Here is a 24,041-nt window from a genome sequence, read left to right as displayed (position 1 = left end):
GGGAACACAGAGCAAGGAAAGCACAATGTACACAAGAAGACGGGGACAATAAATACACACTGGATAATGAGACGAGAGGCAACGGGTGAGAGACATGATGCAGGAGAAAGCTACAATAGTCACAGGAAGCAACAGTTAAAACAATAAAACAGGAAAACATGGAGAACAAGGCTTAAATTACATAGAGGAGAACAGACTGGACAGGGGAACATGAGATAGATAAATGCAGACGAGACTGAGACACTGATGGGAACAAATCATTAACCAAATGCGGGAAGTAAAACTCAAAGCTAAGTTCACAAGACATGAGACGATAAAAAAGAGGAAATGATACACAGAGACATACGCAGACATGTAGAAAACAGAAAGGAAAATATAAGTGAATGGGAAACATGACAGATGGGGAAATCAGACAATGACAGACAAACAGAGAGACAAGACAGACAAAGGGACATAACTGAAGTACAGAAAGGGATCACAAAAGCAGATATTTAGTGTTACAAAACCAAGAAGACAAACTACAATATGAAAACAGGGTACATGGGATATAGTAAATCCTAACGCAAACTATTAACCATCCTTATATACAAAGAGCCAAACTAAAACACAAAAGACTCTCAAAAACAAAAAGGCATCACAAAACCCTGAGGAAAAAAACAGCGATCCTCCATCCATCCATTCACTTCCGCTTCTAGTTTTCAGGGTCGCGGGGGCGCTGGAGCCTATCCCAGCTGTCATAGGGCGAGAGGCGGGGTACACCCTGGACAGGTCGCCAGTCTGTCGCAGGGCCAACACACAGGGATAGACAACGATTCGCACTCACATTCACTCACACATTCACACCTAGTGGCAATTTGGATTATCCAACTAAATATCCCCACAAGCTGCATGTCTTTGGACGGTGGGAGGAAGCCGGAGTACCCGGAGAGAACAGCGATCCTAACAAATAATATTGCAGTGGTTGGAGATGAAACTTTGCGGACATGTAGTAAATGGACTGATTCTTATATAGTGCTTTTCTACTCTCCTGGAGTTTTCAAAGTGCTCTATACAACAGGCCTCATTCACACAAGCACTTCTAAACACAAGTGCAAACTAATCATCAGAGGGCAACTTGGGGTTAGTATCTTGCCCAAGGATATTTGGCATGCAGGCTGGGGAAGCCAAGGTTCGAGCCACCAACCTTCCAATCAGCAGCTGATCTGCTCTACCACCTGAGCCACAGCCACCCACCCATCACAAGTGGGTGAGGCTGGTTCTGATATGGTGCTTTTCTACTCTGAGCATTCAAAGTGCTTCATACAAATGACTCATTCAAGGACTTTTCCTGTGCAGAAGAGTTTTCTATCTTGGGGTTAGTATCTCGTATCAAACAACCAACCTTCCAGTTACTTCGTGACCTGCTCTAACTCCTGAGCTACAGACAGAAGAGGAGTTTGTTAAGAATTTTATGACAACTGTCAAAGTTTTTTTTCTATTGTTTATTAAATTAATCTTATTAAATTTGAGTAGAACGCTCCTTTTATTTCTCTGAAACCTTGCAGCTTTTGGTGGTTAAACTGCAAATATATAGAGAAGGTAACCCAGAGGAAGAATGCACAGAGACTTTAAGGTCAGCTATCAAGAATCATTTTTACGCATTTTGATGCAATGTTATGATATTTGATGTTGAAATTGATTAGAATCTAATTTCATTTCTACAGAATTATGCAGTGTGGGTGTCCAAGAAGATGAATTCAGAATTTCATGTCAACTATCATATATGATTTAATACAGAACCTTCATACACCTACCTGAAACCATTTAAATGACATTATTGAGTTCCTTCAAAGTTTCTCCGTTTGAACAGAGTTGTTCTTTAATTTCTCGTGTCTCAAGCAGCAGTTTGAGGTGAAACTATGGATGCATGAAAGAGCAGCTGAGCCAAATGACAACTGAATTTCAACTATAAAAGATGATTTTCAGAAATATTTTACATTTGTTGAAGTTATTTTAGATTTGAATGAATCATGAATGAAGAAGCATTACCAGAAAAATTAAGAAGAAAAGACAACTTGAGTGAAAAACAAATGACACTGTGGCTTTATTTCTGTTAACTTCCTGAAAATCATGTGTGTTGTTCTGTGTGTGATCAGCAAAAAGGGATAAGAAGCAGCACTACCGTAAAACTTAGCGTTGAAGCTCAAGTTTGGCAGATAACGGGTGGCGGGCGTGGCTCACACTTGACCACGGTGTTGGAGAAACTCTGAGCTCCGGGTCTTTATAATCACTCTGCGGAGCTCACAGAGACTGCAGGGAGGACAGGAGGACAGAGCAGACTTTGTGAATTATTTTTTATCTTAGATGTAATATAAATTCAACACAGGCCTCTGAGGAAAAGGATCGTGCTACAAACTTTTGTGTCTCTTCCAACAGAAAGCAGAGGAGTGGAGTTACTCAGAGACTGACTGGATTAAACACACCAAAGGTTTATATTCCAGTTGGACCGTATTTCTTACCAAGGTCTGCACTACGTATCAGGATGTGATCTTATTCAGGTAATATCAGGGTTCTTATAGGGGTTTGTTCACAATAGTAACTCATGCAGCTATTTTTCAGTCTCACTGACCAAACTTTTTACAACATGCTGCATTTTTAATAGTAAACTTCTGTTCAGTGCTTTTCCTGTCACACACTCATACATGTGTTTTGTCTGCAGCAGCAGCTGTGTTGTTGTTAGATTGTATTATCTGTTTAATCTCTTCAACATGGTTTTAGTTTTCTTTGTAAAGTCAGCAGCTCTGTCACTTTTCTCTGATTCCTCTTCTGCTCGACACTCAGCTGACACTCAGTTTCATTTCCACATTCATGAAGTTGTTGTCCAAGCGAATCATAGGCTCCATGATTGGTCAGCAGACTGTGTCCAGGCAGACAGGTTGGATAAGAATAACAGATTTATGTTTGATTACGCCCGTTTCCAATTCAGTTCCAGTCATTCCTGGCCCCAGGAGGTTGATGGGGGTGGGAGATGGGGGGCAGTGGGTTGTAAGCACAATGTAGATGAGTGGAGGCTTAATGTACTTAAACTTCCAGTCACAGTGAATCAGTGTGTGTCAGTGAATGCATCATGTGTGCTTCATGGCTCCATCTAGTGGACTGATAGTAGAAGTAGAGCAGCTGATGGCAGCTTCCTGTGCCTCACACTGCTGTCTGACTGCATTCAGCTGATATTTGGACAGCACACATGATGGAAAGGAGGATTTTGGTTTATGTGCACATGAATGATTTGTGTTTCCTCTGCAGGTGAAGGTAGAAAGTGTGTGTGAGCTGATGTGAATTGAGCAGCATGGATCAGTGTGAGGACAGAGAGGAGGGAGTCCCTCCCTCTAAAAGCACTCTGTGTGGGGAACATGAGAGCCAGACCAAAGCTCAGAGGTGAGATGACCATCTCTAACTGTCCATGACTCTTCTCCATGTCACAGCTCAGCACTCACATCACTGCTCCATCATTATTCACACTCATACCTCTGTGTGTGTTGTTTTAAAGCCCAGAGCTGTGGGGTGTACCAGGCTCAGCTGGACATAACCCTGAAACTAATCCAGAACCTGGACCTGAACCCAGCTGTGTTTCCTTAAAGACCAACAGGTCGAAGGATATCAGTGTAAACTTTAACAAAAGACTGTTATGTGACAAAGAGTAAGTACATTATTTTTATGAGATTGTTCATCATGTCTTTAATTTAATATTTCCAGTTTTTCCTTCCTGTCTCATGAAGCTGTGACATTTATTGTTTTTCTTTTAGGATCAATAAGAGGCCAGAATCTCCTGGACCTGAACCCAGCTGTGTTTCCTTAAAGAGCAACAGGTCGAAGGATTTTTATATAAACTTTAAAGGCTGTTCTTCTGCTGCTGAGAGGTAATGTGTGTCTAGATGTTGTTCCTGACTCTGTATTTTTGAATAAATCCTCATGTTTAATATCAGCTCAGCTCTTTTTCACACATTTCTATGTTGGTGTGTGAAGCGGTGTGTGTTGGAGTGTTTCCACAAACACAGCAGTCAGAGTGGAAAGAGTGGATGTTGTAGGAGGTGTTTGTGTAGTGAAGAGGCTGAGTGTCTGTAGGACTCCAGCTGCTCCAGCAGGTGTCTCCTTTGTGCTTTGCTTCAAACACAGTGTAGGGAGGAGCTTCCACTCAGGTGTTTCAGGTGTTGCTGGATGGAGGAGGACAAAAAGTTTTTCCCTTCAGTGACACTTCAGCAGCTCAATGTTCTGGGAGATGTTTGTCTTTATGAAGGTTTATGGATTCTTGTTCTTACTTTGGTGAAACTGAGCAATACATTTTCCATCTAACATTTAAAGTAAATTTCCAGGTGAATAAAAGATCTGCAGCTGCAGCCTCTGTGATGTTTCACAGTCTGAAAGTAACAAATTCAACCAGAGTTCAAACAAAGGCTTAATATACGTGTGTGTTTGATGTAATGCCAACAAGTACAAACAGGTGTTCTTACAGGTCTTAATCACAGAGGTCTGATAAGTCTGGTGACTTTCACACTCAGCAATTTTGCTGCCTTTTATTTTATATTGGCCTTTTTAAAGCCCTTCAAAGTCTCCCACATTCATACAGAGCTTTTAACACCAAACTCCTTTACAGTCCTTCTCCTCTCACACACGATCACACGACTGATTTGTCTGCAGCAGCTGTGTTACTGCTAGTATTTTATTATGTGTGTAATCTCCTCATATTGTTCCTGTGGTTTAGTTTGACGTCCTTCTGCAAACTCAGCTGCTCTGTTGCTGATACACGTCTCCATGAATATGATTGATCAGATGCTGCCAACACCATGTGTTTCATGTGAGCGCTCAGCTGAAACCCTGGGTTGACTTATCGAGTTAATAACAAGCTTCACGTGACTGTGAATGCTAAAGTGAATCCAGATAAAGGAAAGAGACCCTGCTAATGTTGGACTCACTTCTTAGTGTAGATCCCAGGAGGAAGTTCAACATAGCCATTCTTTGTGCTAGCTCGACCAAACCTGAGACCACAGTGCAGGATAATGATCATCATCTGTCTCTGTCAAGGACATTTAAAATCCACAAATAACAAACATAATTATATTTGATCATTAAAAATATGTTTTCACTTAAAAAAGCATGAGCACACTGGTGGATTACAGAAACATGAAAACTCGTTAACAGTAAAGTTAATTTAGGCGTAAACAAAGTGTCAAACATACTGAAGTAGAAGGACTGATGATTGTGTTAACCCTCAAATGGGCTGTACAACATTATATAGGGAGACAAAAACAGAGATTATCGTAGCCATCGCTCTCTCGCATGGACGTGGCAGTCTTGCTGTCTGCTGCGAATCCTCCCCGTACCTCCGTGACCTCGTCTGGTATCTGCTCCCTCCTCTGTAAGAGACAGTAAAGGAAAAGACGTCTCTGCCCAGTCTTGAAAATCTAATCTTATCATCCATTGTTCTTCTAGGGCCTCTTCTTCTTGTGGCCTCAGCTAACTGCTAATATTTAAATGGCTAACATTAACATGTGTGCCAGCCAGGTTAACATTTATGATGAACTATGATTAATTAACTGATGTTGAACCTGGAGCTTTACTGACCTCTGAAATTCCTCCTAAAGTGTTATTCAGTGTTGTGACAGTCAGCTGCTTCAGCTGCTGCTGGGATGGGCTGTGGCAAAGAGAACAGAGAAAATCCAAATCAGAGTTTTTCTCTGAATTAAAAGCAAGGAAACAACAATATATTCTACATGGTGAAACTGATGGTTTCTGGTGTTTGGGTCTGTTTTTCTGTATTTATGCAGATAAAGTGTAAACTCAGATGAATTATACCATCAAATGTTAAAGGAAAATATCAGGATGAGTGTCTGTGAGCTGAGAAGGACGTGAAGCGAGCAGTTTATCCCAGAGCTGAAGCTGCTCTGTGTGCAGAGATGAGCTCAGATTCCTGCTGTGATTGATCAACAGTCACAGAAATGTAGACTTGTAGTTATTACTGCAGTATGGTCACAGCAGATACTGATAAACATGTATTATGAGGATGGATGATCAAGTTTCTCACTCTCTCCTTTAAATCTCAGTTTTTTTCTTCTTCACAGTTTATCTGTTAATTTATTAATGAATAACACTGAAAGAGTTTCTGTTATATTTCCCCTTGAACATCAGCTTATTAGGGCGGCATTAGGAAATAGCCCCCCTCCAAAGAATGAATAAATGAATGATGATAATAATAAAATGATTCAAAAGCAGAGCTCAGAGTGGTAGAATGGTCAAACATGGATCCACGGGTGGTTCAACTGCATTTGGTGACGTGACTAAAGCAAATCTTTCAAATAATCCCACCATCAACGGGATGTTGTCTCCTTTACTACGGTTACTTTACTTGGTCACCGTGTGAATTTCTTGGAAATGAACCAAATTCTTTTATTTGTTGGTTGTTGCATATTTAACCTCTACAGTCAGGAAAGGAGGAGATGAGGCCTCAACAATGTTGGGTTGTAGCTGTGCTTCAGGTTAGAGTGAGTGTCCATGGAATAAATGTAAGTCAGTGAACTGGAAACATGACTGTGTTCAAACTTTGTTTTCCTTTTTATAATGAGTCTAATCAAAGGTGGACAGAAGTATCTCCACTGTGACTTTTCTGTGTCACCATCAGAGCTTCTGCACAGTGTGGAGAAAGATCCAGAAGCAGAGCTGGACTGCAGACAGCCAGTCAGAGCAGCTGTGTACAAAGTAAGACTGAACATCTGTCTGCTGATGGACTCATTTCTGAAAACTGGACTTCTTGTGTTGTTCAGACATTGAAGAGTTTTCTTTCTCTTTAGTCTCATTGTTTTTCTTTCTTTCAGCAGATGTTGGTCTGCAGGAGGTTTTAGATGAACATAAGATCAGTCTGAGGAGGAGATGTGAACGTGTGACTGAAGGAAGTGATGAAACAGGAAGTAGAACCCCCCTCAACACCATCTACACTGAGCTCTACATCACAGAGGGACAGAGTGAAGAGGTTCATACCCAACATGAGGTGAGGCAGCTGGAGACAGCTTCCAAGATGGACGCCCTCCATGACGCTCCAATCAGGTGCCAGGACATCTTTAAAGCCTTACCTGACCAACAGAGACCCATCAGAGTGGTTCTGACCAACGGCGTGGCTGGTGTTGGAAAAACCTTCTCAGTGCAGAAGTTCACTCTGGACTGGGCAGAGGGCTTGGAGAACCAACATGTCAGTGTGGTGGTTCTGCTTTCATTCAGGGAGCTGAACCTGATCAGAGATGAGCAGTACAGTCTTCTGGAGCTGCTCCATGTTTTCCATCCAACATTACAGAAGGTCACAGCAGAGAAGCTGGCTGTCTCTCAGCTTTTGTTCATCTTTGACGGCCTGGATGAAAGCAGACTTTCATTGGATTTCACCAACAGGAAGCTGCTGTCTGATGTCACACAGAAGTCATCAGTCAGCCAGCTGCTGACAAACCTCATCCAGGGGAATCTGCTTCCCTCGGCTCTCGTCTGGATAACTTCCCGACCCGCAGCAGCCAATCAGATCCCTCCTACATGTGTTGACAGGCTAACAGAAGTACGAGGCTTCACTGACGCCCAGAAGGAGGAGTACTTCAGGAGGAGATTCAGTGATGAAGAGCTGTCCAGCAGAATCATCTCCCACATGAAGACATCCAGGAGCCTCCACATCATGTGTAGTATCCCAGTCTTCTGCTGGATCACTGCTACAGTTCTGGAGCACATGTTGACTACAGAGCAGAGAGGAGAGCTGCCCAAGACCCTGACTGACATGTACTCACACTTCCTGCTGGTTCAGACAAAGAGGAAGAAGAACAAGTACCATGAGGGACATGAGACGAGTCCACAGGAGCTGACGGAGGCTGACAGGGAAGTTCTTCTGAAGCTGGGGAGGCTGGCGTTTGAACATCTGGAGAAAGGAAACATCATGTTCTACCAAGAAGACCTGGAGCAGTGTGGTCTGGATGTGACAGAGGCCTCGGTGTACTCAGGAGTTTGTACAGAGATCTTCAAAAGAGAGTGTGTGATCTTCCAGAAACCAGTCTACTGCTTTGTTCATCTGAGCATTCAGGAGTTTCTGGCTGCTGTCTACATGTTCCACTGTCACACCAACAGGAAGACAGAGGTGATAGAAGGTTTTCTAGGGAATTTCCGAGAAGAATACAAAAACAGATCTTTTTTTAAGAACAAGTTCAAGTCTTATAGCTTCACATCACTGGATGTCTTTTTGACTAAAGTCATGGAGAAATCCCTCCAGAGTAAAAATGGCCACCTGGACCTGTTTGTTCGCTTCCTTCATGGCCTCTGTCTGGAGTCCAACCAGAGACTCTTAGTAGGTCTGCTGGGTCAGACAGAGATCAGTCCAGGAACCATCCAGAGAGTCATCAACAACCTGAAGGAGATGAACAGTGATGGAATCTCTCCTGACAGAAGCATCAACATCTTCCACTGTCTGATGGAGATGAACCACCTCTCATTATTTCAGGAGATCCAAGAGTTCCTGAAGTCAGAGAACAGATCAGAGAAGGAACTCTCTGAGATCCAGTGCTCAGCTCTGGCCTTCATGCTGCAGATGTCAGAGGAGGTTCTGGATGAGTTGGACCTGCAGAAGTACAAAACATCAGAGCGGGGACGACAGAGACTGATTCCAGCTGTGAGGACCTGCAGAAAGGCTGGGTGAGTCCAGATGTGATCATTAACATCATTGATCAGTGTAGGTTAGTAGTTTAATTTTGAAAATAAAATCAGATTGTAACCACAAAGTGTTTGTGTCCATACGCTGCAACCTTCCACACCATTCCTTTATTGTACAGACTCAGCAGCAGCTCCATGGATCCCAAATCCAAGAGTGGAGAACAGATTTGAAGTGTGTCACATCCATGCAGTCACAGCTGTGTCCACCATGTTTCCACTGATATTAATCCTGTTCAATGACACGTTTCATATCAGTGAATATGTTCTTTAGGACGTCCACTGACATGTTTAAGTGTCCTGCTGGAAATCATTCAAATCATCCATGAAATCCATGAAAAATTCTTTTAGTGTTTCTAACTTCACCCTCTGTCCTCTCTCTCTCTCTCCATCCTCCTCACTGCTTCTTTCACTGATAATCACACAAACATCGTATTCAGCTACAAAATAACACAATAATATCATCTGATGATCATTATTATAAGAGCAGGATCCATATTTGATATCAGAGTAACACACTGCTTGGTTATGTGCAGTCATCATCAGTGACTGTGGGTCAAACAGAAGCTCTCTGATTGGTTGCTGACCTTGGTCACCTGTCCACTCTCACCTGTTTGTGTTTGCTCTCTCTTTGCTGTCTCCATCCTCTCTCTCCTTTCTCCCTCTCTGTCTTTGTACGTCACTCAGGTCCAATGGAAACAGTGACATTTACAAACCAATCAAAGACAAACTGATCCATGTCAGGTTATAACAATATTCAAAGTGAATACAGGCTGCTGCTGGACACAGACAGGTAACATCATTTTGACTTGCTGTCACCTGGATCTGGACTCATAAACACTGAAGCCCTGAACAGGAATACAAATCATTTTCTGCCAACTAGCGACACAGCAGCAGATAATGGCTCAGAAAGCTAAAATGAGCCAATCATTTCTGTGTTTAGTTCCCCTGAAATCAGATCTGATATCAGCAGCTCTGAGTTCATTCATCATTATTGTCCAGTGATGAGATTTCTGCTCCGTTTGGTAACAGTCAGCAGGTTTTTCCTGCGTGTGGACGTGAACAGTCGTACCTGACAGCAGGTAGCAAACAGAGATCATCTTTCCAGCTGGAACTCTTCACTGAGCTGAACTCATTCAAAATGTTCTGGAGTCAAAACAGGAAACAGTCCAAATGTGTGTCTTCACTCTGACTCTGGATCAGATCTCAGTGACAGACTGTGGACATTATGGAAGCCTAAATGTGACACCATCTTCCTCCTTCATCTGCAGATTAAAGCCAAACAAAGATTCTCATTAAAAGTCTGCAGGTCTGAGAGAGACTCAATCGTTGTGTCATGTCAAACACAGTAAGAGGAGCTGAAGCACAGATGTGAAGAGCAGATTCATCAGATTATGACCTCACTCTGTTTTGTCTTCATATACATTCAGTCTGTGTTTATAATGCAGATTTTCTGCTTTTATAATAACACATTTTATATTTTCTATCATCACAGACTGACTGAGTGTCTACTCTCAGAGTCTCACTGTGAAGTTGTGGCCTCAGCTCTGAAGTCCAGCCCCTCCCATCTGACACAGCTGGACATGACTTGGAACAACCTGCAGGATTCAGGTGTGAAGCTTCTGTGTGCTGGACTGGAGAGTCCAAACTGTCGACTGGAGACTCTGAGGTGAGTTCACTGACTGCGGCTGTTGTTGTTTTTCTATATTTCAGGTCTTTGATTGATGTTTGAAACTTTCTTTAGTTCCTAAATGTTCAGGATGTGTCTGAAGACAAATGTGAAGAAGTTTGAGTGCTTTCAGAAATGTTGTCTTTCCAAACGACTGAACAACAGTTTTTCCTTTTGGCTCCAAACAGAAGTGACAGACTTGAGTAGGGTTCATTTAAAGGCTGACAGAAGTGGAGTGGTGACGGGGAGATGTTTGACAGGACAGTGTTTCAGCCTCCACAGGTTCATGTTGTGCTCCATCAGTCAGTGAAGATGAAGTCAGTGCTGATGAGGCTGTAGAGTGTGTGAGGGATGTGAATGAGGATGATGAAGATCTGATGATAGCAGATAAAAACAGGCTGCAGAGACTTTGAGCCATACAGGGCACACAGTGTGTGTACAGAACAGCTGAAATCATTATGGAGGCCTCACTGGGATATGGAAGCATCACAGTACAGCTTCAGTGAAGCATTAAAGTCTCTGATATGAGATGAGAAATGAAGCAGCCAGAGCTTTTTCATGAGTGGAAATCCACTGTGACTGTGAGCTGCTGCTACAGCCTCCAGATTAGCCAGCAGCTCATCCTGCTCAACATTTTCTCACCAACTTTAATGGAAGTGTGATGTTTTCAGCTGGAGTGATGGTCAGGGTGGCCTCCCTCTCCTCTTCTTCTCCTCTTCCTCTTTCCTTTGTAAAGCCACTTCTGCTGCTTTCATTCATTTGGAAGTCCTGTAGCTGAGTTTGGGAGAGACTAACAGCCTCGGCAGCAGAGGGGAGAAAGGCTGTAACTGTTGGGTCTGTGTTTCCACAAGCCCCGCTAATTCTAGAGACTTATTCATCATGAAGAAAACAAGACAGTCGATCGATCCATTACTTGCGCAAGGGAGGCCTCGTCTGTGTCCAGCACGACAATGACCCCAATGGTGGCCTCCTCGCGCTGCCTTTTATTGACAATCTTCAAACAATAGTTTACAAAGCACCTCCCCTTGCAACCCCCCTTTGGTTACATAGACAAGGCACCGTATGTAAGTGTGTGTGTGTGTGTGTGTGTGTTATGTGTGTGTGTGTGTGTGTGTGTTACCTCCTGCTGACCAAAGGGTCATAAACCCAGGAAGTTTACATCAAAAGAAACAGATCTTTCAGATAGGATGTATCTACAATAAAACCTCCCCCAGCACAGAGTGGCTGGAAAGGTGGTCAGGATCAAAGGAATGGCTTTGATCCTACTGCTTAAACTAAGACTGTACAAATTTAAGAAACACAATGGCAACATTCAACAATTAGACTTAACATTTCCCTCCTTTTTGTCATTGTTCTTAAATTTCAACTTATGCACCCTTTGTTTGGACAGTGTCAGTATAGATTTCATTCATACACAGTAAACTACATCCTATACATAAGCAAATCAGTATCAACAGTCCAAAAACAGGAATTAATTTTTTCAAAAGAAGATGCCACCAAGGACCAGACGGTAACCAAGCTATCCAGCCTTGTGGCGGATCTACTCCTGTCGTGCAATTCATTATGTATTTCTTCAAGTAAACAACTGAATGTCAAAGGTCAAACAAGAAGAATCATCATTCTCAAAAATCATATGTCACTACAATCCAACTGTATACAGACATAGGTATTTAAACGCATCAGTTGACTTTATTGTTTGTCCATATGGCTCTCAGCTAACTTCAAAGCTGCAGCCTGGTCAACACCCTTCTTTATGACTCCTATCAACCCCCCAAATCTTTTCACTGTAGGCATCCTGTGGGGGTTAGAGTCAACCGGTGAATTATCTGCATTTACAACTCTTCTCCTGTCCTGTTGTCACCACAGAAAAAGCTTTGTAAAGGAAATTGGATCAAGCTGTTTTGAACTTCTTGGCTCGAAACCTCAAGTGTTCATGATGTAATGTAGACAAAAGGCTTCTCTGTTTACATCCTTCTTGCAGAAGACAAAAGAATAGGTGATGTTGCCATGTTCCATGGTTGATCTCCAACTTGGGCTAATCCATTGTCCTTCATACACATAGGCAATTGGCCTGTTTCCAGTTCGTTTAGCTGTTCAATGTCCTGCAACAAGTCATATTCTTTGAGTCAGACGAGCAGGTCTGTCTCACCAGAGCAGTTCACCTTCCCAGCTACTGGTGAATCAACCTTCCATTCAGGTTCAGAGCAGTTGAAAAGTTGGCAGTGTTCCCGGATGTGTTGCTAAAGCAACCAGACAAACTGCCTCGCTCTCAGTGATGCTATAGGGCCACAGTCCAGAAGAATGTGTAGCCAGTGGCATCACAAGCATAACCATTGGTCTCATTCTTTATGTGAGCGGTTGTGTTCTTAAACTGCCACCAGTAGTTGTTGAAAACCCATGCTGGTACTGGGTGTGGTTTGCTCTGTTCCAGTGCGCTCCCTGTCATCCCACTCAGGGTCCACAGGCACAAGAAGATGCACAGCACATTCCCAGCCATTCTGATGAGTACCTGTGGCTCAGTTGGTTTCTTCACCGGATTGAGACAAGGGGCCCTGGAGGCTTTCCCCCCCCTTTGTTCCCGGTCTTCCTGCCACTTACTCCGAGCTGGCCTGGATGTGTGTCACCTTCTTGCAGTGCGCTTGATATATCCAAGTGTTCCTTCCAGCAATCTTCACTGCTGTGGTCGTCGTCAGCAGCATCCGATATGGACCTTCCCACCATGGACTGGACCAGCACTTCCTCTCCATGGCCTTATCAACATCCAATCTCCAGACTTCAGACTCTGCTCCTGCGGAGAAACAGAATCATCTGGCAGATCATTTGTTCTCATGACTACTTTACTTTTAAACATTTTCAAGCATCTAATCTGCTAATACGCTCTCTCTTCTGCTTTTCTATCATCACTACAGAAGACTGGAACTCTAAATGCTCTAACATGTGTAATCTCAAAGAGTCAGACCATTCTCTGTTGGAGTAATCCTCATGTACTTATTCTATACAGTCTAACCATGTCCTGCCTGTCTTCCTAAATCTTAACTTTACTGTTCCATTAGTTCTCTCTGCCTGCAAAAGTTTTTTTTTTTAAAAAAAGTATTTAATAATCCTAGAATGAGTATAACGACTGCTCATTTCCCTCCTGTTTGAGACATGGCAAAGCCAATGGCTCAAAATAGCAGCAGTCTTATACAAATTATCAGGCAGTACTGGTTTATCACACAGATAAAAAATCATCCTGCAAGCTTGCTCCCTCTGTAAGTCACAACTGTTTTCCTGCTGTAGGTGAGTGGGCCTGCATGTCTGCTGATGCTGTACTGATAAAAGGTTAACACCATGTTTAACTACAGCTGCTTCTTTTGTGATCTTATCTGCAAAAACTTTCCCTAATGCAACTGGATCTTTCCCTCACATGTGTGCTGCACATTTACAAACGGCAATTCTACTGGTTAATAACACTGCCTCCAGCAGATTTTGCAAGAGTTTGGTGTGTTCTGCAGGTTTCCCTGTAGAGGTTGTCACACCTCGTCTCACTCACTGCACTACAAAGAAATGTACAGTAGCAAATGTATACTGCCTATCAGTGTATATTGTCTCTCTACAGCTTTACACACTTCCGTTAAAGCTAGCATCTCTGCTGCTCAAGCAAATATGAAACATGCTAGTTGTCCTACATAGATAACTCTCTCTCACTGTCTGCTACAGTAAAACGTGTTCTAGTCTGTCCCTCTGCTGTTGTAAAACTCAAACCATCAGCAAACCAAACCTTTCCCTCAACGAGTGGCACATCTATTAAGTCATCCCTCAGCTTACACTTCTTCTCCTCGCGCTCTCTACACTCATGAGAAGTGCCCTCCTCCGTTGGCAAAAAGGGTTGGACAGATTCAGAATTGTGCACCACTTTATGGTAATATGTGTGGTTGTGAGAGTAACATTAAAGACAAGTGTCTTGTAGGTGTCAGAAATGTAAGTTTAGTCTGCAGTAGTAGACATCTACCTCGTGTGGAACTAACAATGTCAAAAGGTGAAATAAACTATTGAAACATTGTACAGCTTAAACTGCTGCACATACTGATCTCACGCATGGAGGTAAAGCACGAGCAACTAGAGCTAATCTTTTAGGATAGTAAGTTACTGGCTTCACTTGTGGAAAAAGTGCTGTTAGTTATTTTACAGTCACCTGGCATTTGTGCTGTTCACAGAACCACAAGTCCATCGCTGGACCTCCTCTGCGCTGTCACTTTCTGGAGCTTGGCACGCTCCCTCAGGTTCCATTTTCCAACGCTGCTGAAGATTTAACCCTAGAACACTATCGCTATAAATAGTAACACGATCACTAATGCCGGGTGATTTTTACCCGATATAATATAACCAATGAAAAGTAATCAAATATATCAAAATATGACAACACATGACAAATTAGAGTGGTCTTCTTTTACTTTCAACTGTGCCATGTCTAACAAAATGAAAAATAAAACTCCTAAAACAAAATAATGACTCTGGAAAGCTGGTCTTTGGTCCACCCATTCCTGGGACATTTGAGACTTCCCTGGTGATGGCACAGGCTCCTCGACACGCAAACAGCTTAGTTGTCTTCCTTAACGTCAACGTCGAAACTCTTTCATCTTATTTAAGATTTGCTGTGCAAAGTCTCCTCGTGACGATCCTTTGGAAGACCAGTAACACAGCTCTCTGTGCTGAAGGTGATCTCCGATCCTCCTGAAAACTCTCTCCTGGCCTCAGCTTCCATCTTGTGGACGATCCTCTCAGTCACTCCTTCTCGTCATGGCACCTCACGATATCTACAAATTAAAAAATGACACTCCTCTCGCCACACGGCTTTCGCCATGTGTCAACTCCCCAATGAGACATGTACAAGAGTGTTGCACAGTCTCCCTAAAACAATCTCCAAGGTTTGTCCCTTGGAGCAGCTTCACTCCAAGCTGTAACCCTGTGTAAAAACATTAGTCAGCATTGAAATGTTCAGCTTGTTTAGCTCCCAGCTCCTGTATCCTAGAAGACAAAGTCTTAAAATTAAAACAACTTCACATTTGCAACCAACTATAGATCATAAGAGTAATAAAGTATTCAGCATCACAGAGACAAGTATCATTGCAGGTTTATTCTGAACTCATTAAACTCCTACTTTTCCCCATAATTTGTTCCAAATTATTTAACATCTCACCGTCATTCCACATTGTAATCAGTGACGTCCCTTAAGTTTGTTACTCACCATGAGCCCAACAGTGTGGTCAGATAATGGGCCCCGATGTAACTATTCTGTAACCACTGCACATCTGTTCAATTGTCACTCGTCTGTCTGTGCTGAATCCTTTACAAGCACTCTTAAAGAAAAACAACATTAGCCAAACACAAGGTTCATCCCGGTTGTCAGGTGTCGGCCATCCAGATTCCAGAGGAGCTGTGAAAAGTCATAAAGTTAACACTCGCTGTGGAAAAAGTAACAATGGTCTCATCACAGTATGTCTCACACTGCATTCATTTCTTCCCTGTAACATTCTCTCAAAAACACAGTGTAATTTCATCATCAACATATAGCCTGTAACTACAGTTCTCTTCATACAAAATCTCAGTAATCCTGTGGTAGAGAAACATCATTAAGTTGTGTCCTGCTGTAAACCACATGATCAAATCACATGATTAACCATCTGCTGTAAAGAGAAATGTAAATGTTAGCGCTGCGCAGGTGTGTACACACTTTCTCACAGTAATCTCTGTGAGCAACACAAGGTAGTGAATGACACACACATGGTAAATTCACAGACATAGAATTTAAACTAAAAAGGTTAAATTTTCAGAGTTCACATAGTCATGTGACCCAAGTTTCCTCCTGTGGTCTCCTTCTGCTCCTGCAACAGAGACACACACAGAGACACATCCACACCTTTGTCAGGTGGGGGTTGACTTCACACAATGGTGTTAAGTCAGTCAGTCTTGTCAGCTTTTGTCAGTCAGTCAGTTTCCCATTTATTTTAAAACTCTTACTCATTCACTCAGTGATTCCTTCTTTTGCTAATTGTGGAAATTATCGTCGCATCCGTTTCCACGCTCAGCAAAACAACGTCATTTCAAAAAGAAAAATAATTTAGACTGGATTTTCTCGCTGAATCCTTTTGGACAGGAACTTGTCTCAAATAAGTGGATTTCTCCTGAGCCCATTTTAATTTTGGAGAAGCTCACTTTGCAACAGTTTTCTCGACGACGCTTCGATTCTGATCGTGCTCAAACAGAGATCATCAAACAAAACTTTCAGTGCACCATGAAAGTAACAAAATAAAAGAAAGAAAATAAAGGAAATCAAAGGAAAGAAAGGCCTTGTTTAAGTCATGACACGTGTTCTTCATGCCAGGGGGATAAATCGTCACAACCCAATTGGCAGGCTCAACTTAAATAACAAAAGACAAATCAAACAGCCAGTTTAATCTCAAACATTCATCCAATCAGCCATACACACAACATACAGCATAACCCTGTTGTCTTAGCACATAATAAGTTTTAGTTCTCATGTAACTAAATGTGTGCCATGGTAAAACTTCTTCACACACCAGAAACTCACAATCAGCTCACTCAGCTCACTCATTTAAGACCTCTCATCTATGATGCAACCATCTGTCCTCCTATAATATTCAGTCCACTAGTCTATGTATCACTTTCATCTTACTAGTGACTTGGACAAGATGACAAACAGAATCTCATGCTTAAGATGCTGTCTGGTCTTCATGAGTATCATTTATGTGTAAATGCATGTAGGGTTAGTATAGTTAATGCATTTTCAGTATGTTTTTGTGTTCTTCTCTCATCACACTTTCATTATTCTCATCACTGCTTAAAACAACACACATCTCTCTCTGTTTTTTTTTCTTTAACTGTACTTTTCTCCAAAACAGAAAATAGCATTACAGCTGTTTCAGACTTAGAAACACCAAACACTCTTCGTGCTATCATTCATCCACACAACTATTTTATTTCTTTTTGTCCACTGGGCAGGTGACCTGCAGAATCACGTCTGCCCCAGCTGGATACCTTTCACACACACCATGACGTCAGACACACTCACGGACTGGATCAGGAGAAAAACTTTCTTCATCTTCACACTCTGTTACAGAAACACCATATGTTTTTTTTGTTTGTTTGTTTGTTTTGTGTCAGGGATGGATATGTAGTTGTAACGTTTGTGTTCACTAACTTTACTTTCTGTTTCCTACCCTGCCCAGTCTGTCTTGGACTCAATGCTTCTCCCAATGTCTCTCCATACTCAGCCTCTGCTCTCTCACGCTCTTCTCTGGCTCTACTTTCTGCTAACATTCTTGCTTCTCTCCTCTTCTGAACCTGCTCCAGCCACAACTTAGCAATTGCTAACTGCAATTCCTTCCTCTGCTTCGCTTTACCTGTTTTACCAGCTACACTTACAGCTATTCTTTCTACCAGCATTTTACACTGAACTTCCACTAATGTCCCTTCAAATCCACATTTCTTACGCCAACAACCTACATACTGCGTACTGCCTGGTAAAAATTTCTCCATAAATTTTAAATCTCCTTCTAAGGCAGACTTACACATTTTATTCTCCATTAACAATCAGCCACACTCACGCAGACCACGTCTGGCCCGCACACACACACAACATAGGCCTATCGCTTGCGTCTGCACGCACAGCTAGCGCTCTCTGTTGAAAACTCTCTAACGCCCCAAATGGCGGAGATTCCGGACTCCTTCACGGCGGAGACGCCGAACCTAGGTTATCTCCACGCCCCAAATGGCGGAGAACTCTCTACGCCCCAAATGGCGGAGAAGCCTGCGTCTCTCTCACGCGGCTAGCGCGCTCCCGGACTCACGTTTAACGCACAGCCCGTAGCCGCTCTCTAAGGCCTTCTGTACTCACTGTTTGTTAACGTTCATGGGAAGAGCCTCTGGATCCCGTCAATCGTCATCCATCCCGAGGGGAGGTCAGGAGCAAACTTCCCGGCCTGGTGGCAAGCCAAAAACACCAGGGCTTTACGTCAATCATCCCAGACGTTGCAGTGGCGTCCTCTCCCTCTCCTCGGTGGATGCAATGTGTTAGGCTCCGGCTCCGAAGGACCACATAAATGTTGGGTCTGTGTTTCCACAAACCCCGCTAATTCTAGAGACTTATTCATCATGAAGAAAACAAGACAGTCGATCGATCCATTACTTGCGCAAGGGAGGCCTCGTCTGTGTCCAGCACGACAATGACCCCAATGGTGGCCTCCTCTCGCTGCCTTTTATTGACAATCTTCAAACAATAGTTTACAAAGCACCTCCCCTTGCAACCCCCCTTTGGTTACATAGACAAGGCACTGTATGTAAGTGTGTGTGTGTGTGTGTGTTATGTGTGTGTGTGTGTGTGTGTGTGTGTGTTACCTCCTGCTGACCAAAGGGTCATAAACCCAGGAAGCTTACATCAAAAGAAACAGATCTTTCAGATAGGATGTATCTACAATAAAACCTCCCCCAGCACAGAGTGGTTGGAGAGGTGGTCAGGATCAAAGGAATGGCTTTGATCCTACTGCTTAAACTAAGACTGTACAAATTTAAGAAACACAATGGCAACATTCAACAATTAGACTTAACAGTAACACCACCACTTTACTCTGTTCTACCTGTCACATCATTTTATCAGGAAACAAATATGCTCATGTTTTTACTATGTTTGTCTTGAAGATGTAAGAAAATCACATGGTGCTTTTTATTATTGTGTTGGTTTGTTTGCTGTCTCTTGGATGGAGCCCAGCTGTGCGTGGCCCCTGGGCCTGTGGTCAGAGTGTGTGCTGGATAATCCGGCCCAGGATGAGGCCAAACTGACATGGGATGAATCAGAATCAGAATCAGAATGGGTTTATTGCCAGATGTTGAGGTTTACAACATTAGGAAATTGCTGCGGTGCTTCAGTGCAAACAATAAGAATTAAAGTGCTATGTAGAAAGAAAGATATGTGCATGAGATATACATGAGATATATACATGAGAATAAGAATTATGAGTGCTACGTAGAAAGATATATACATGAGTGCAGGTGGTGATCAGTGCCAGACATGAAATGATGCAGTGACACAGCGTAGGGACACAGCGTAGAAATGTCTGTCACATAATTGAGCTTTGTGAGAAATGTACGACTTTAATGTGAAACATTCAGAGTTTTTTCTCTTGTTGTGTTTGAAGCAAAGTTACAGAGGTTTGATTACAGACACAGCTGAGAGTTTGTAATCTGTCATCATTTTAAAAGGTTTACATTTCTTCAGTATATCCACATTTGCAGCTGGTACCTCAACCTCCACTTGTCCAACACAACTGCTGTCCACTGCCTCCATGACATTGTGATTTTGCTGTTGGTCTTCTGTCAGATCTTCATCAATCACTTCTGCACGGGGCACACCTTCAGACTCTGCAGCTGCATAACGAAAGCCTGTAAGATAAAATTAGACATAAGGTAAATGTACACCAATATTCCAATGACAGGTGTGTGATTCATCTGGAAGTTATGTGCGGATTAGTGTACAGTGATAGCAATTTAGTATGTTTTTAGAGGGGGGGGGGGGGGGTTGTTTACCTCCGATGGGTGCTCTTTTTCGCTTCCGTTGCGTACGCCTTGAGTGCCGGTCCGAGTCTGATACAGGTATGTCGTCATGCCCCATGTGCAGTGTTGGTGCCCAGTCTGGATTTGTTACATCCATTTCATATGCTGGTTTGCCTGCAATAATGCCAAATCATAAGCTACTCAGTCGACATGATGTGGTTCTGCAGCATCACACATTAGCATGTTTTATCTCATTATCTATGACCTCAGCACGTTGAAAATAACACTAAAAGCCTTTCAAGAGTGATATGAATTAATTTAGAACTCACCGGAAAGAAAATGCCGTGAGCAAACCAACAAAAAGCTGGGGATTGCAGAGAACTCGATATCCGCTCGTCTCACCGCTGCAATCCAAGCCTGACGTCTTTGTTTAGTAATATCGGATACATGGGATCCCTCACGTTGCCTCCAGGACGGAAAACGATGAAAAGAGAGCCCGTTATCCAGCTTCTTGCCTTCACGATCGTGTGATCTAACGTTGCAACCGACAACACAACACGTACGATCCATAGCTGAAATGGTATCCTTTGGCTGGCCTACTGTCATGGCGGAAGGGGGCATGGCCCATCTCCCGTGACATCACGCTCCAAAGCCCTATAGGTGGGAAAATGTACCATGTCGACCAATCAAAAATGATATGGAAACATGACATTTGGTTGTTTAGCAAAAGGGGGAAGTTTTAGGAGTGACCGGCAAGAGAGAGCGAGTGAGCGAAAGAGAGAGAGAGTTTTGATACGTGAGAGATTTGTGACGTTTACCGTGTTTGGTCTCAAGTTAGTTTGTTGTCTTGTGTATTTAGTGTGTAGCTGTTGTTTTGTTTTGTGTGTCAGTTCTACTAGTGATCGTCACAGTTGCTGCCTTAAAGCCAACAAAGGCAGATTGCAGTGTAAACGCTGAGTGACACACCTGCTGTCAGACCTGCAGGTTTATCCCTGTGCTGTTCTCATATGTGTTAGAGTGACACAAACTATTGTTTGACACCTGATTGTTCTGTAAATAGTTTGAAATGATTATATGAAAAACGTCTGAGCCTTGGCTGCATTTTTTGGTAAATAGTACCATATAACTTTGTTGTTTGCAAAACGTGTGCGTATTTTTAAAAGTGTACAATCTCTATTTGCATTTCAAGTTATGAAGATGATTCGTTAAACATGTGTGTGGTTTTTACAGTCAAAATATCACTTTCTACTTGTATTTTAAATTTTGTCTGAATTTAGATAAATTGTGCTGATACAGTTGGTCAAAATGAGAAAATAACAGATTGGCAAGATAAACTGTTTTTAAAGGTAAAATATAGAGGCCACATCAAAAGTAGTCAAGAAGGGTTAAAGGCTAAAAGCAAAGTTGTCACCAAGTACTGTTTATATTTGTGTGTATTGCTGCAGCTTTTTTGAGTATTAATTTGGTGCCTTTGTGTGAAATAATGGTATTGTGAGCGATCCATATAGTCACAAAGAATAGCCACTTGTTTCTGTGCTACCAAAGTTCCCCGGCTTTCATTCAAAATGTGTTTATCGTCAGCACCTGCACATTAAACTACTTAAACATTATAAATGTCTTCAAGCTCACACTGAGGCCTGTGGGGTACTATCAGCCACTGAGACAGTACACACATTTATATGTGTTTGTATATGAATATTTCATACTTTAAGACTGCCTGTTTATTTAAGGGAGATGAACAAAATACATTGGAATTGTACAAAATAATATCATGGATGATAAATTAAATAGATTTTAAGTAGATGCTTGTGCATTCTTAAAGTCTTATATGTTGAACTGAACTATGTGATCTGTTCAAAGCCTTAATCTTAATTTGAAGTGAAATGTGCATTTTGAGTTTATACACTATGTATATAAGGCGACCGTTTCCTTTTGCAGTATTTTTGTGTGGTGTACTTTTCTATGTCTTAACAAAAGGGGAACAAAGGTGTTTAAGTTCACCTAGGATGATGTGTTTTAATTTTCACATGGTCTTGCTTGAATTTGACCCTGACAAAGGCGTATGAACTCTGTCAGCTGTTTGGAGTTTCCATTTTCTAAACTTCTACATTCTGAACCTTCTTCAGCTCTGAACAGATGATGAAACACTGAATGATTTCAAGCTCACACTTTGTCTAATAAACTTACATCTTTCATTCTTTATACAGATTGAGGGGCTGTGATTTGTCAGAGATCAGCTGTGATTATCTGGCAGCAGCACTGAAGTCCAACCCCTCCCATCTGAGACAGCTGGACCTGAGCAGGAACAACAAGCTGCAGGATTCAGGAGTGAAGCATCTGTGTGGTTTCCTGGAGAGTCCAGGATGTGGACTTGAAACTCTGAGGTCAGTCAGCATGTTTTAGTTGTGCTGAGATGAATATGATGTGAAAGTTGTGCTGACACTAAACTGCAGACATCAGGCTGATATTATACTGATCCACACTGAGGATCTTCATGGTAAAGTCTGTTTTCTTCTTCTCTGGTTTAGTCCATTGACTGCAGCAGAACAATGTTCACATTTCAAACCTTCAAAGAAGAAGAAAAATCCTCCACTGGATAATTCACTGTGAAACTCTCCAACTCTTCATTCCACCTTAAAGTCTGTCTGACACTGAAATCCAAAGCAAAATGTGCGTTTGCTTTACAGACAGCAGTCCAACACAAACATACACACATCATCCAAAACACAGTCCAACATCCAAATCTCCTCCACTGCCAGCATGAATGATGGGAAAGAGAAGGAGGAACACTCTGACATTCAGGGTTAGAATGAGTTTCATGAAGCAGACTGTGAAGATCAAAGCTGCATTAGAAAGCTTACATGAATGAATGAGTGGACAGAAGTGGACAGAGATCATCTGAAGCACTTCAAAGGCTTTAAATCAGCACATTTCTCTTTATTCTTTATCAACTCTGTTAGTTTCTCTCAGTTTTCTGTGGAATGAAGCTAACAGCAGGCTAATAAGATGCTGACCAATAGGTTTCTATTAAAGGTTGTAATTTGTATATGAAAAAGTGCTTTGGCTCAGCAGGGATCAGCTTACAGGTAGAATACAGCTGCTGGATGGGATTAGCATGTCATAGCTATCTACCAAACTGCTAACTGGGGGATTTCAGGCCATCTATGGATCATTTTTGCTAACTGTTTATTCAGCTTAGGCTCACAGGGCTGCAGCCTGTGCCCTAGCTGTCATAGGGCAAGAGGCGTGGTCCACCTGCACAGGTGAGCAGTCCATCACAGGGCCAACAGAGAGAGACAGAGAAGCACTCTCTCACATCCACACCTACAGCCAATTTAGAAGCACCAATGAACCTAAGCAGCATTTCATTGGACTGTGGGAGAACATCCAACCTCCACAGAAAGGCCAACAAGCTTCAACCTACAACCTTCTTGCTTTAAGGCACTAGTGCGAACCACTTTTCCCCATTTCAGCCCAAATCCTGCATCTTCCTGTTTCTGACTCCAGGCCAGCTCCACTAACACTTTCTCATCAGACACTGCCACCTAGTGGAGGAAGTCTTAGTTCCATTTGAAGCTTCAGATTACAGTTAGTTCCTTTACAAAGAGGTGGAGGTGGTGGGGCCACAGCACCATCATCACTGAGTGCCATAGGACACTTAACCTTTGTTTCCATATGCTGGGAACTTCCTGTTGTTCCAAGGAGAACTGGAAAATGTGTGAAAATCTCCCAGTCAGTTCCTCACAGCACACTTCAATCATTTCCCTCCCACAGCATCAGGACCAGGGCTTTTTCTCTCTTTGGTCCCACTAAGAGATTTCCACACAAACACCTCATCAGTGGGACTCTCAGAGCTACCAGCCCTTTGCTACAATCACAAAGCTCTTCATTGAAATCAATAATATCAAAGCTGGAATCAAATGAGTCCAAGTCTTCTGCTGATTCAGCATCACATTCATCTTTGCTCCTTGTTCTGCATCCCCACCATGGACTTCATTCCTTTCCAAGCCAGCCTTGAGTGTCCTTTATTCAGCTCATCCTCTGCTTTACTTTTACACCTGATTTTAGCTGCTTTATCTCTCTTTCAACAAGTTTCTGTGCCTCAATCTTTTTCTTCTCTCCC

General features: G+C 42.5%; 1 protein-coding gene and 1 pseudogene across 1 annotated transcript in view; both read left to right on the top strand.

The window, feature by feature from the left end:
• LOC146577658 (carboxy-terminal kinesin 2-like) overlaps positions 1–24,041 on the top strand; it is a 372,043-nt pseudogene that overhangs the window by 28,523 nt on the left and 319,479 nt on the right.
• The window catches only part of LOC146577666 (protein NLRC3-like), a 90,569-nt gene continuing 69,675 nt past the window's right edge, over positions 3,148–24,041 (top strand). The window contains exons 1-6 of the mRNA XM_085268232.1: positions 3,148–3,414; positions 3,527–3,676; positions 3,783–3,896; positions 6,653–6,729; positions 6,846–8,685; positions 10,196–10,369. Coding sequence (XP_085124358.1) covers positions 3,326–3,414; positions 3,527–3,676; positions 3,783–3,896; positions 6,653–6,729; positions 6,846–8,685; positions 10,196–10,369 — 2,444 coding nt within the window. The 5' untranslated portion in view covers positions 3,148–3,325. The remainder of the gene's footprint in view (positions 3,415–3,526; positions 3,677–3,782; positions 3,897–6,652; positions 6,730–6,845; positions 8,686–10,195; positions 10,370–24,041) is intronic.

The sequence above is a fragment of the Mchenga conophoros genome, linkage group LG3 (assembly GCF_057382185.1).
Source record: "Mchenga conophoros isolate Kocher_MC1m ecotype Shallow Benthic linkage group LG3, M_conophoros_male_GT1.1, whole genome shotgun sequence".
Lineage (NCBI taxonomy): Eukaryota > Metazoa > Chordata > Actinopteri > Cichliformes > Cichlidae > Mchenga > Mchenga conophoros.
The sequence above is the reverse complement of the archived record's forward strand: the minus strand, read 5'-3'. Positions and strand labels throughout refer to the sequence as shown.